Raw genomic sequence first — 13,359 nt, 5'->3', positions numbered from 1 at the left:
CGAGACAGTAAATTTCTTAGGGTTAGGGTTGCGGTAAGAGGAGCAGAAGATTGAGTTAATTTGAGTAAATTATTCCTGTTTTCTTGTGAACCTTACCATTCCCATTTCCAGGAGAGCGGGAAACTTTTAAAATCATTCCCATATAGCATTGCGGGGTTGTCGCGGTGGAGGAAGTTGGCGATTTCACGAGATTTCTCGCGTGCCTGAAAAGCATTAAACAGCTGTCTGAGTGAATTATTTGTTTATATCGGATAAATTGCAAAGATGCAGCGTTTTAAGGCTTCCAAATATCGAAATGCAGCTCCGAAGATTCCTAAGAAAGAGGTAGGTACCGCTGTTGTTCACGATCTTTGTTTCAATGACGATTGCTAGTCTACGTACTTCGCAAATTTCAGTTTACCTTTTGACTTATGTTCAGTTCTTTTTTTTTTCATAGACTACTTGCGTTCGTAGACAAGCAGTATAATTACTTAAGATGTTAGGGTTTGAGAGCACCGATATGAATCTAAACTAAGGCAATTTCATTTTATCTGGCATCTAAGATTAAATGCAAGAAATAATGCTTGACTGCAATCATCGTAAACCTTGGAAATCTATTCTGCTGCAAATGTTCAGCAGTTGAAGGCTTTGTTTTAAAACTTGACCATAGTGTGTTAGAGCCTTGTATGCTTATTTAAGGGCTATGTTTAATTTTGTGGTTCAACGCTGCAGTGAATCACTAAGTCAAATCCATTTCCTGGGGTCCAGGGGGGTGGGGCAGTTATTTGTTGCAAGCCAGATAGGAGTGGAGATGGTGTGTTCCCAGTAAGTGTGGGGTTTGTAAATTATATATAGGGATTTTAACAGGATTTCAATTAATACATCATATATGAGAGCTTGCTGCCAGCAAACTTGGCCAATTGCCACATGAGGTTTTCTCAGGGGAAGAGCAGTCAAAACTCTTGGTGGTTTGAGTGATCCTTTTATAGAGCACAGTGTCTATGAATATTGCTTTGAACACATTATGTACTTGACCAAACAATATACCTGTTTTCTAGGAGTGCATTACTGATATAAGAGTTGGAAGCCTAATGAGCTCCCATGGAAATCATATCAAAGCAAGTGACATCTTCATGGCATTCAATGTGGATGCAGGAGGTAAGACTTATCACACCATCTATTTTAACCTTTATTGAAAATTGCATGTTGAAAAAACAAAGATAAAAATTGCCTCTATAACTTGGTTGTTTTCACTTGATTCAAGAACCAGCCACTTTGTTTTAAGTCATGGAAAACAGGCAGAAAAGATGTAGAAAAATTTTTGTAAAGTGATTAAATTTTCTCTTAAGAAGTACAGAATACAAACCTTGCAGAAGTAGGGCAATGTACAAATTTGGTAATCGCCATTTACAGAGTATATTCATCCCTCAGGTGGAGGAAGTCTTGGTGTTCTTCCTCTTGAAGAGGTAGGAAGGAAGGAACAGTCACTGCCTTTCCTCCATGCTCATGCAGGTACATCTATTATTATTATCATTAGAATTACTAATTTTATTGGTTACTAGATGATATTTTCCTTGCTCTGTTGTACAGCTTTGCTTGAACATTTTCAAGCAGTCATTTGATCTGGAGAGGAAGGTTATCTCTCTTACTTAGTCTGTTTTTTTTATTGGCCTTTTCCTCTTGTTCAGATTTTGTGTCTGACCTGGAATTTTCACCCTCTGATGGAAGGCTTCTGACAACTTGCTCTTATGACTGTTCAGTAAGTTTAATTTTTTTTTACTTATGTGTCTGAAATTTATTAACCACAAGCTTGTAGAGGCTGCTTAAACTGACAACTTGATGAGAAGAAGGCAGTTGCCTGTTTGAAAATATTCTAAGATTACAAAATTTTCATTTTTACTGCCTCCTTGTCAAATGTCAAAATGGACCAGGCTCAAAATATCTGTTGTAACTCTAGTTCTATTTTCTATCTGGTTTGCAGATTAAACTGTGGCAAATTCCAGAGGAAGGCATAAAAGGGACTCTGTCTGCACCACTTTGTACTCTTCCACAGCAGCCTGTAAGTTACAACATCAGTAATAAAACTTTAATATTTCTATAACTGCAATTCAGTCCCTTCTCCCATTATAAAAAGATACAAAACAACAACAATGTATAGGAAAACATCAACAACCCAATTGCTAAATGGCTTTAAAAAATTCCATGGGGTGAACAAAAAATGTCCCTAGTGATTATGAGTTTACTTTTTTATTACTTTTTTTGTTACTCTCTTTCTAAGGGTCGCGTAGAAAATGTGCTGTTCCATCCTGCAGCAAGTGAGGTATGGTATGATTGGTAATATTAAATGAAAAGACTTGCACAAGAAAACATTTTACCGTATTTAAATCTGCATCTTTTTTTTTTATTACCTACTGTATATGGAATCATAAATTTTAAAAACATGAGATTTCATTCATGATTATAAATCACAAAATACTCTACTGTTTGTGTGATTTTTTTCTATGATTTTGCTGATTGTTGGAAATAGGTACTAGCTAGTTCATGTGGGAAGTCTGTCACCATCTGGGATCTACAGAAACAGCAGCTGAACTACAGTCAGTATAATATTATGCAATAAGAGTAGTATTACTATTTAACTAAAATAATAATTTAATATTTCATAATACTCTATATGAGCTATATGCATTTATATGACACAATTAATCAAAGGGTTGAATGTAGAAGTGATCCTTGCTGTTATGAATGTGACTTAACTAGTAGTGAAAATAAGTGCAGTGCACATATATGATTTTCATATATTTACAGTCATGTATTCACCACTTGGAGGTTTTATTTGTAACTAACATAATGATCAGCTCCCAGTTGGTTTGTTAGCTCAGTTGGTAGAGCGCTGCTCCGGTATTACAGAGGTCATGAGTTCAAATCCCATACAGACCTGAATTTTTTTCAAGCCTTATTTTCACTACTAGTTAAGTAGTATTCGTGACTGTGAGGATTGCTTCTACATCCATTTCTTCAAAAGCAGTGTACATATATGATTTTCATATGTTTGCAGTTGTGTATTAATCAAAGGGTGTTTTATCATTTCTTGTTTGGGTACAGATTTGGAAAACCATCGCGACTTGGTTCAAAGTTTTTGCTGGAAAGGGGATGGTTCTTTATTAGTTACATCCAGCAAGGTCAGCTATTTATAAGACAGTGTTATATTTCTAATTTTATACTGGATAAGAATTTCATATAATTTTTATTCTGATAAAGTACATTTCTACAATGACATCATTCTTCTAACCTTTACTTTCTCAGGACAAGAAGGTGCGCATCCTAGACCCACGTGGAAATTCTGTTGTTGCGGTGAGTGAGCAAACTAACAATTGGTTCATACATCAGCGTGTGTTCATTGGGATATGAAGCACACGGGAAGTTTGGAGAGCACAAAAGATGCATAAGAGTTGCTCAAGGTGTAGCCGAGAGAAACTCTAGCTTCTTGAGTACTCTCCAAACTTCCCAAGTGCTTCATATATTGATGAACGCACAGATAACATATGAACCAATTGTTTTATAATATTTTCAATCTGATGGAAAATTTTTTTTCTTGAGGGATTTGTTAGCTGATGTCATGAGCGTGCATAATAGGAATATGAAGCATGCTTGTTCAATTGAATTTGATTAGACAAATTTGCTGGCTATGTTACAATAAATATTGAATAATATTGATAATGGTAATGATGTACATGCATATAACATGTATTAGCTAGTCCCATTATCAAGGGCCTCACTCACTTTGTGTTTTAGACAAAGATTTGTATGATAATATTTTCATTTTGAAAGATGAAGTATTTAGTGTTGATAGGAATTAACAAAAATATTTCAAAACTAAGTGACTGTGTGCTGTGTTTGCAGGAATGTGAAGGCATGGAAGGAATCAAGGACTCAAGAGTGCTGTGGCTGGGAAACACAGACAAAATTATAAGCGCAGGTTTCAGTCAGGTGAGAATATTACTTAGTTTAGCTGAAAGAGTCTTGAAAACACGAGACATTTCTAAATTACTCTTTCAACAGTCTCGCACCCGTGAAGTTGTTGTTAGGGATGTGAAAAATATATACAGTCCATTACAGAGGATGAGCTTTGATACATCATCTGGGTAAGTGAACTCAAAGTTTATTGCCATTTTTAACTTTCCTAGCTGTTTTTTTACAAAATCAGATTTGAAATCTAAGGTGATAAAGAACAGATATAGCTGTCAAAACACAAGTTTCAATTGCAGGATAATAGTGAGTTTTTAAATTTCACTTTCTTTAACAAACGGTTATTTTAACAAACAGCTTTTGTAAACTTTTCTTAAAAAAATTGTACATAATTCATTGTTCCGTGTGACACTCAAATGGAACAAGCACTGTCTGTGACTTTAGGTATTGCCAAACATTTCACACCACACATTTAATCCAAGCAGTGTAATTCTATGGCCAACACTCTCATCTCTTTTTTTATCCACACAACTTTTGTACATGCAGAATTCTGATGCCATTTTTTGATCCAGACACCAACATGTTGTTCTTAGCTGGGAAGGTATTATTGTGTATACATTATTATTATTGTATTTGTTTTTACCATCCATTATTACCTACCACATTGTCTTATGTCCAAATTGTAATTTTAATACTTGTTTGGTGACAACATGTTCTAATACATACAAGGGGTGCATTAAACTATTTACATGACTAACTAACTTAACACACTCCAAACAGCACTTGACGTTGTTTATTTAATGCCCTTTTACTCCCAAAATCTCAAAAAGTTGAGAGTAATTCTTCATGCTGTCTCCATTCATTTCCTACAATGGTAGTTGTGAGAATTTGGTGTCAAATCATGGTACCCCCTGATATTCTTTTTCATTCTTATGTCCTGATTTATGTTATATTAAAAATATCTCGCAAATCAAAATGAGAGAGTTGGTAGTCATATTTGATTCAATGAGCAGCGTGCATGAAGTAAACACAGCTGTGTGGGTGGTTTCCCCCATTTCAATCCAGTACATAATAGACTCTTGTTATTGTGACCTAATCCATTTGTTTATTTTATCTCTCAGGGTGACTCTTCAATCCAGTATTTGGAAGTATCTGATACTGCCACATCATTTGTAACTTCAGGTAATTGAGATAAATATCTCAATTAAACATGCTCATTACATAAAGTGACATTTGTTAGAAAAATAGTATTCATTGCTTAACTGTCAGTGTCACTACTCTGTTCTGTAGTGTGAGCTAACTTCTTAAGCTTTGATTGATCCTGTGCCAGTGGTAATGAGTGTGAACTCAATATTAATGCCTTTGTTTCTTTATGATACAGTGAGAGTATTGAAATTTCTACTGATATAAAATTTTCTGTACTACTTCAAGTGTCATCACAGGTGATGGACCAACAGCACAAAGGTATGGCCATTGTACCTAAACTTGCCATGAATGTAATGAAATGTGAAGTGGTACGACTTCTTCAGCTAACAAAATCATCAGTGGTCCCTATCAGTTACTGTGTGCCACGAAAGGTAAAGAAATAATTGAATCATGTAACTCATGACTGATTTGTTTGTCCATTTCTTTATTGTCTCCTTGTTTGTTTATTTGTTTTACTGTTCTATCATCATTTCTCTCATTCATTTTTTCACCTTTTTGGTTTGGTCCTTTGCCCAATTTGTCTTTCTATTTTTCTTTCTGTCTTTGTTCTGCCTCTGCATTCATTTAACTTGATACTCAGTCAATTAATTTTTTTTATTGAAGTCTTACAGGGATTTTCATGAAGACTTGTTTCCCGATACTTTTGCAAGAGAAGCATCTATGACAGCAGAAGAGTGGTTCAGTGGATCCAATAACCCTGTAAGTTACAGAGCATCAGATCCTTGTGTTATTCATGTATACTTCATTTGTAGTTACCTTAATAGAGATGATAAATCTGACCTGCTTTGGTAATAAGGAACAAAGTCATTTATATTGTCACAGCCCTGGTGAAAAACCTCACAGGATCTTTGAGGATCTTCAAGGATTGACAAAGACCTGCCAAAGATCCTTAAGGACAAGGATCTTTAAAAGATCTTTAAAGGATCTGTAAAAGATCCTCAAAGATCTTTGTAAGCAAAAACGTTTGTTAAGATCCTCAAGGATTTGATAAAGATCCTCAAAGGATATTACAAAGATCCTCATAAGGATGGAGTTAGTGTTAAAAAGGCATGTTTTTCCCAACAGTTAAGGAGAGTTTCTCTTGATCCATCAAAACGACAAATGGAATGTCAAAAAACAACAACAGCACAAGAAAAACCACAGAAACCCACACTCAAGCCAAAACCAGCAACAGAAAGTCAGAAACCAAGTGTTACTGTAGAAAAGGTAAGTTATTGTAAGTTCTTTCCTAACATTACATTAGACTATATTCTATTTCAATTTGTAGTAAGGTAATAAAATGTTTACACTGCATGAGAAAAGACTCGGGTATGCGTCATCCCTACCAAGTGACTCAACAAAGACCTCTAGCTAATCCATTAAGAATTGTAACAATGGGAATGTATGTGGATTCTTAATGGCATGACCTGCCATTCAACAACTTAAATAGAGTGTAAAGAGATTACCTACACAGTGCAATATTGGGTAATTAGGAGGTATCTTTGTTATTGTTGTGTTTAAGCATTCAACAAGTGAGTCCAGAGAATCACCAAAAGAAGAAGCTAATTCTCAACAAACTCAACAAACCGTCAACAAATTAACATCATCTGCTGGTCCTGAGGCAGAACCTTCAACAAAGCCACGAAAGACTTTCACAGCTGCACGTACATCAAAATTCAGACACCTTCATGGCACTCCTATGCACAAAAGCAATAATATAGACAATGTACGGAATTTGAGCATATCAGTACTAGCAGACTCTGATGGTTTTCAAGTCAATCAGAAGTTTGCCGCTTTTCCTTTATCAGGACCTGGAGGCCAAATAGCTGTGGTCCCTGTAAGTAATCCATCAAACATGCATTTGTATCTGTCCAAGCCAACTTTTTTTATGAATTTAATTGCAGTGAATTCCTTTGCATGGGGGAGGCTTTGGTTGCAGATGAGCTGTCACCAAGATGCAATTGAAGGAAAACCCCTGACCGTTTTTGAACCAATTTTATAGATATAATGCAAATAATGGCTAGTGGCTTCAAAGACAGAGTCGGGGAGAAGCAAAACTGACTTTTTTCTTAGATTTTTTATTTCAGTGGCAACCATCCTGAAGACCATTTTCAAATCATTGGAGGTCTTCTTGTTGATATTTATTATTATCATGATTATAAATTATAGCTTATTTTTATTCTCTTTGTTATTTAAATTATTGTTTTTATTAGAGACACTTATAATAAGTTATCTCACGATGTGATCAAATTTCTGTTTTCAGTTAGATAAGCCCGGCCGGCTTCCTGATTCGGGCCTGCCTGTAATTCAGTGTGGTAGTGGTGTGCTGGATTTTGCCATGGACCCATTTAACAAACAGAGACTAGCAACTGGTGGGTTGGGTACATCTTATTTATAAGTGAGGGTCAGAAAGTGATCCAGGTGGTCCATGCTCTCTCTAAGCTTATGCTGGTATTAAGGATGAAGCAACTGAAAGTATTGGTACTCCCCCTGAATTTCGTGAGGCTTACCTGACAGTTGGCTACCACTGTTATACTGTTGGGTGGACTGTTTTGCCTTAAGACACAAGATGATGACCTGGGTAGGTCTTGAACTCATACCTCTCAAGGTGGAGGTCAATGGGCTTGTTGTTAAGCCCCTTTTTCTGCTGGGTACAATGTTGACAAAGTCAAATGTAATCATTTAATAAACTGATGTGAAACAACTTGACAATTAGAATTGATGCACTTCATTGTATATCATGTGATTGTATGTTGAAGGGCTTTGTTTTTTTTTTGTCAAATACTTTTTCTGCATATTTGGATGCATAACTAATGATGTTCTGTATTTGTTTATCTTTCAGCCTGTGAAAGTGGTTTTGTTACTGTGTGGGAAGTACCCAATGATGGCTTGACAGAAACTATTAACAATCCATTTGTGGTTTTGAAAGGTTATTTTGCAAAAATCTTTTGGACATCTATGAATCTGTTTATTTTTAAGCCAACCAGCTAGCTAACAAACCACTCAATCAAATCTGATCTGATACCTTCCAAAACTTAACTGGTTAACCAACTATTTTTGTTATAAACTTTTAAACAAATTCATCAATTTAGTTTGTTTCTTCTTTTGTTTTTAATATTACAGGTCATACTGAAAAACCAAACATAGTTAAGTATCACCCCACAGCCAAAGGTATTCTGGCATCAGCAGCTATGGATTTAACCATCAAGATCTGGGATGTTGATAAAGCTAAAGATTTAATAACACTTAACGGACTTACTGATTCGGTAAGGATCCTAAACACCTACTGGTACATCTGCTGCCAAAGAAACAGCTATTTTCCATTTTCCTTTTCTGGGATGAAATGCAAATTCTTGTGCTTATGAAAATCTTTAAAGGTTGCAGAGCCAAGCATCCTGTGAACTAAATGTGTATCAATATTTCATAAGAGAAAAAGTTGTCATGAATACCTTTGTAAGTTTTAACAAGCATGTTTTAACCATCTACACCAAACAAAAATTTTATCATCATGATAGCACTTAAAGACTTTTGATCCTATGGTTGCTAGCTTTTTATGATAAAAATAAATTTAAGCATACCAAGTGAGCTGATGATAAAAAAAGGAAATGAAAAACTTGAACAGTCAAACAAGCTGATTATCAAAAGTCTTTTTAGGTTTTTAGCTTGAGTTGGAAACCAGATGGAACAAGACTAGCCACTGTGTCAAGAGACAACAAGATCAGAATATTTGACCCAAGATCTCAAGTTTTGCCTCTACAGGTATTATTCATTTAAAATATTATCTGGGTGCAAGGAGATTTGTCTGGACAATCTTCCACCAGAGAGAGCCTCAACTAGTGTATTTTGTAATTTAAATTGAGCATGAGCTCTGTGAGAGGTGTGCTGGCTCAGTGGATAGTATGCTGCAGACAGGTTTGATGCTGGACTGAGCAGTGGTGTTGTCTCCTTGAGCAAAAAAGTTTACTGTGACCATGCCCCTTTCCACTCAGGAGTGTAATTGGATACCTGCAAACTGTCATGGAAACCTGAGGAAATGTTGGGGCTACCTTTGCTGGATTAGTATTGCTTCCATGTAGAGAAGCATCTCCCCCAGTGGCCTCATGCTACAGAAAGCAGAGATAATCAATGGCAGTTGTGTCCAATCGTTTTCCCTCACCTCCATAAGCACATCAACAATGTTCTTGGTCACACCCTAGGGGAGTTGTTCAGCTGGTGTACCTTCATGTAGTCTGAGTCCAGCACTGTTGATTTTTTTTGTAGATATTGTTATTTATAGTGCAGCCTATATTTGATCAAAGAGTTAATTTCTTTTTTTAGACAGGAACAGGACCTGAAGGGAGCCGTGGAGCTCGTGTCTTCTGGGGAGGTCCAAGTGGGGACTGGTTAGTGACCACAGGATTTGGCAAGTAAGTTGACATATATACCTCACCTTAAAGACAGAAAGCTATTTGCTGTCCACCAGAATTGTATGTCAAGGAGTAACTCATTAAAGACACTGAATAAACATGATTTTCATTTTTTACATTATGCTATTACTTGCCTTTCTCAATTAAATTTCCAGTAAAGACCACTTGGATGGATATTTTCACCTTTTATAGAAAAAAAGTGTGGCTATTTTGACTTATGTACTTGGCATTTTTGCCTAATATTCTTTTCTTGTACTTAAATTTGTTTGGAGGTTTTTTTTGTTTGTTACATATATCAGGGCATGAAATTGCACCTAATACAGGTGCCAATGCGACTAAATTTTATCACTTTGGCGACCAAATCCTGAAAATTAGTTGCCAAATTGGCGACTAGAATGTTTAATCATAATCTTACCTAGAGATGTAGTGAATTAAAAAGATTTGCAAAGATAAATCTGCAGCGAACTTCCTCTTTAAGTTTGTTTTCAAATCACAATACATGCATCTTGATCAATAACTAGACACCATCTTGGATTTAGGTTAGCTTGAACGTTGCATATCATCCATCCTAGTGTCCACTTTGTAGCACATTAAAGATCTTTTCCCTAACTTAATTTGTAGAACAATGACAGCAGAAAAAAAGGTTTTGTTTGTCTTTGAAAATGGCAACCAACTTTTTTTGAATTGGCTACCACTTTGAAGAATTTAGGAGCCAAGTGGATATCAGAAGAAAAAAATTAATATCACACCTGTGTATATATATTTCAATATGCAGCTTTTAACTTTTTTCAGGTTTAGCTGTTCAGGGGTAATGTGAATTTTCTTCTTTTTCTCTGCATTAGATCAAGCATAAGAATCATTACTGTTTATGACAGTTGTGATCTGTCTAAAGTTTTATCATCAGTGGAGGTGGATGCGGCACCCGCTACCCTGATACCTTTCTATGATGAAGACTCCTCTGTCATGTTTCTATCTGCTAAGGTATATGTATATAATATTATATAAATATGCTGTGTTAAAAATGTCAGCAGTGACAAGGACCAAGCACTTCCAATAAACAATCTGTATTGGCACTTTCATTTCTATAATTATGAAACTCCATGAGGAAGGTTGTTGTGAATAAGTTGAGATGTGGTGCAAGGAAATTTGTACATATCAGTCAGATAAATAGGTTTGTGCATGTCAGCCAACAGATGGAGCCATATCCTGTTAAGCAGACTATTTGAGTTTATAGTATGGAACTGTGTAGGAAAATAAATTTTGGTGTATTTGATCTCCAACAAGATAAATGGGCTGAACTAGCAACAAATGCCTTACCTTGTGAAGTAACTTTTCAGGGTGAAACTACAATATTTGCTTATGAAGTCAGTGAAGAGCCACCTCACTTGAATGAATTGTCACACTACGGGACAAAGAACCCTTACCAGGTGATGAATTTCTGTATATACTGTAACAGTGAATAAGTAACACATGTAGACACTACATACTCATTAATATCATCAATAACTTAATATTTTATTCTTAAAATAATATTTTTACTTTTGCATTTAGATTGGTTTTTGATTGGTTAAAAAAGTTTTTTAGTACCATTTAAGCTCTTGAAAACCATTAACCCTCTGCTCCCAATATCACTCTTGAATCAAACATTAAGGTCACAAAAATAAAGGAAAGGATCACTAACTAAAGAGGCTCCTGATTGTTATACAAATTCTACTTGTCAACACCTAAGGAAATATACAGAGAACAGTTTGGAGAATATGCATACTGATGTTGGGGTGTAAGAGGTTAACAAGTTATCAGTAAGCACAGATACTTTGACACTATGTCAATTTATGAAATTATACCTATTTTAAGCAATAGTCTTCAGTTATTGTTTGATAACTTTCATGATTTTAATCAATAGAATCCGAATTACGTAATATTCATGTTTCCAACAGGCAGTGGCCTTTCTACCTAAGACTGTTTGTGACATAAAACAAGTGGAGTTTGCCAGAGCTGTTAAGTTGAACAAGACGTCAATTGACTTAATTACATTCCAGGTTCCTCGAGTGAAGGCTAGTGCATTCTCTTGCTGTATTAACAATATGTAAATGTTTGTTCTAAGTGGAGAGAAATTTTAGTGATTAGAACAGTAACATCTTTAGCAGTTAATTTAGAGGAGCAGGTGTTAGTAGTGATTTAATTTTCCTTTTCATTATCAGATGGAATACTTTCAAGATGACCTCTTCCCAGACACCAGAGTATGGTGGGAGCCTTCAGTGACTAGTGATAAGTGGTTCACTGGTGAAGATAAAACACAGAGAACAATGTCACTCAGACCAGATGGCATGAAAGCATGTGTGTAAAGAATCAATAAGTGTAGTTACCATGCATTATTATTGTTTACTACAGGTCAGAATATAATTTACTTCATTCATTTGAGATCAAATTTACTAATGGAGAACCAACCCTAAGCAAAATTTGCCTTCCTCCAACATGTAGCATTGTAGTGCTGTTGGCAGTAATGTCCAACTAAGTAATCCACCCAGAGGGAAATCATAGAGAAGTGCATTCCATATCAAACAAATTACACTCAAGGGTAACCTCTTTTTCATGTCAAAAAAGTGATTAATTTAGTTTATAGAAAATAGGGAACATAGTCATCAATTTTTTTTGTTTTGTTTTGCCTGTGCTTGTTGGCAAGGATTTTTTTTCTTCACTTTACAGACCACTGCTCTTCATAACCTTAATTCCTTAGTTATTGGCTGAACATTATTATTTTAATACAAGGTTGTTGTTCTCTCTCCTTATCTGTGGCAGTGAGTGAAGCACCCAAACCAACCCCTATTGCCAGGAAGTACGACAGTAGACATGAGCTTGAGGAGGTGAAGTCCATCGAACAGCAGAAAGAAGAAGTAAGTAAAACAAACTGTTCACTAAAAAAAGAAAGATTGCTAAAATAAATGAAAGTGTTTCTCTTATTTCTTCAGTTCTTTACAGTTATTTTTTATAGATTGAACATTAAATTGGTTTTATATATTTATTTTCAGCTTTTGAACTCTATGGTTGACAAATTAAGAAATTATGATGATGATCCTTTGCCTCAGGATCTTCAAGAAGGAGTGGATGATGATGAATGGGTAGGAGAGAAATATGATCACCTCAAGTTCTTACAAAAATCAAGATATACTGTTTCAACCCTTATCTTACATCATTCTCTCTGTTTTCATTCTAGGATGACTGACTCTCATCAATAATTCATGTCTGCCTCAGTTGTTTGACTGTTATTAATCATAATAACACACACTGCAATGTCTTTGAATTTCACTCAATACTTCAAGTCAATTGTACATAAAAAAAAATTTTAACCATACAAATTTAAAATTGAAATTCTCTCATGTATGATTACAGTGTAATTGCATTTTGTGGAGATATTTGTGGGAAATAATTTTTTGCGAGACTTTGTCATCCACAGTTGAAATATAAATGTTTTCTTAGTGAGGTTTTTTACTGTTTCATGTGCGTACAAGGGCCAACTAATGTTTAAATAATAAAGACAATATTGTTTATGAATTCTTGTTTATTTATTTCTATTTACTTGTTAACCTTATTGTAAGTGATCCTGATTCTTAGCATAGTATTACCCTCTCCTTTAGTTCCTTTGGTCTTTGCACTCCTAACCATCTGCACATCACATACATTTCTCCTGGTTTCTTCAATGCCTCAGAAGGAATTAATTTTTTTTTTGTCCCTAAAGTACCACTGTGCTGCAAATGACAATTGCTAGAGACTTTTCATGCATAATGTAAGGTCCTGGGCATTGGTCAGGTCACAACTTCTTGAA

At 35.3% G+C, this 13,359-nt stretch overlaps 1 protein-coding gene across 2 annotated transcripts; it reads left to right on the top strand.

Annotated features, from left to right (window-relative positions):
* Positions 1-140: 140 nt before the first annotated feature.
* LOC113676833 (coronin-7) lies at positions 141-13,088 on the top strand. 2 transcript variants are annotated; one of them, XM_027193553.2, is made up of 29 exons: positions 141-324; positions 1,038-1,137; positions 1,411-1,491; positions 1,668-1,738; positions 1,961-2,038; positions 2,258-2,299; positions 2,507-2,573; positions 3,082-3,158; positions 3,283-3,330; positions 3,880-3,966; positions 4,039-4,121; positions 4,492-4,546; positions 5,067-5,127; positions 5,377-5,522; positions 5,755-5,850; positions 6,217-6,357; positions 6,653-6,967; positions 7,394-7,502; positions 7,973-8,059; positions 8,254-8,396; positions 8,785-8,889; positions 9,448-9,536; positions 10,379-10,517; positions 10,874-10,963; positions 11,474-11,590; positions 11,738-11,873; positions 12,336-12,430; positions 12,566-12,655; positions 12,751-13,088. In XM_027193553.2, the coding sequence occupies exons 1-29, from the start codon at positions 265-267 to the stop codon at positions 12,757-12,759; spliced, it is 2,817 nt and encodes a 938-aa protein (XP_027049354.2). In that variant the 5' UTR covers positions 141-264; the 3' UTR covers positions 12,760-13,088. The 2 variants fall into 2 exon arrangements, with proteins under 2 accessions (XP_027049354.2, XP_089048875.1); XM_089192749.1 differs by lacking the exons at positions 12,566-12,655; positions 12,751-13,088 and having other exon boundaries at positions 11,738-11,927.
* The last annotated feature ends 271 nt before the right edge of the window (positions 13,089-13,359 follow it).

The sequence above is a fragment of the Pocillopora damicornis genome, chromosome 13 (assembly GCF_964200805.1).
Source record: "Pocillopora damicornis chromosome 13, jaPocDami1.2, whole genome shotgun sequence".
In the NCBI taxonomy this organism is placed as follows: domain Eukaryota; kingdom Metazoa; phylum Cnidaria; class Anthozoa; order Scleractinia; family Pocilloporidae; genus Pocillopora; species Pocillopora damicornis.
This window is presented reverse-complemented; position numbering and strand designations above follow the sequence as displayed.

Excerpts from the sequence above, each read along its gene's own strand:
- LOC113676833 (XM_027193553.2), top strand. The coding sequence starts at position 265 with ATGCAGCGTTTTAAGGCTTCCAAATATCGAAATGCAGCTCCGAAGATT. Across the intron at positions 1,138-1,410 it reads ATTCAATGTGGATGCAGGAG|GTGGAGGAAGTCTTGGTGTT; the intron begins GTAAGACTTATC and ends TTCATCCCTCAG. Across the intron at positions 7,503-7,972 it reads CAAACAGAGACTAGCAACTG|CCTGTGAAAGTGGTTTTGTT; the intron begins GTGGGTTGGGTA and ends TTTATCTTTCAG.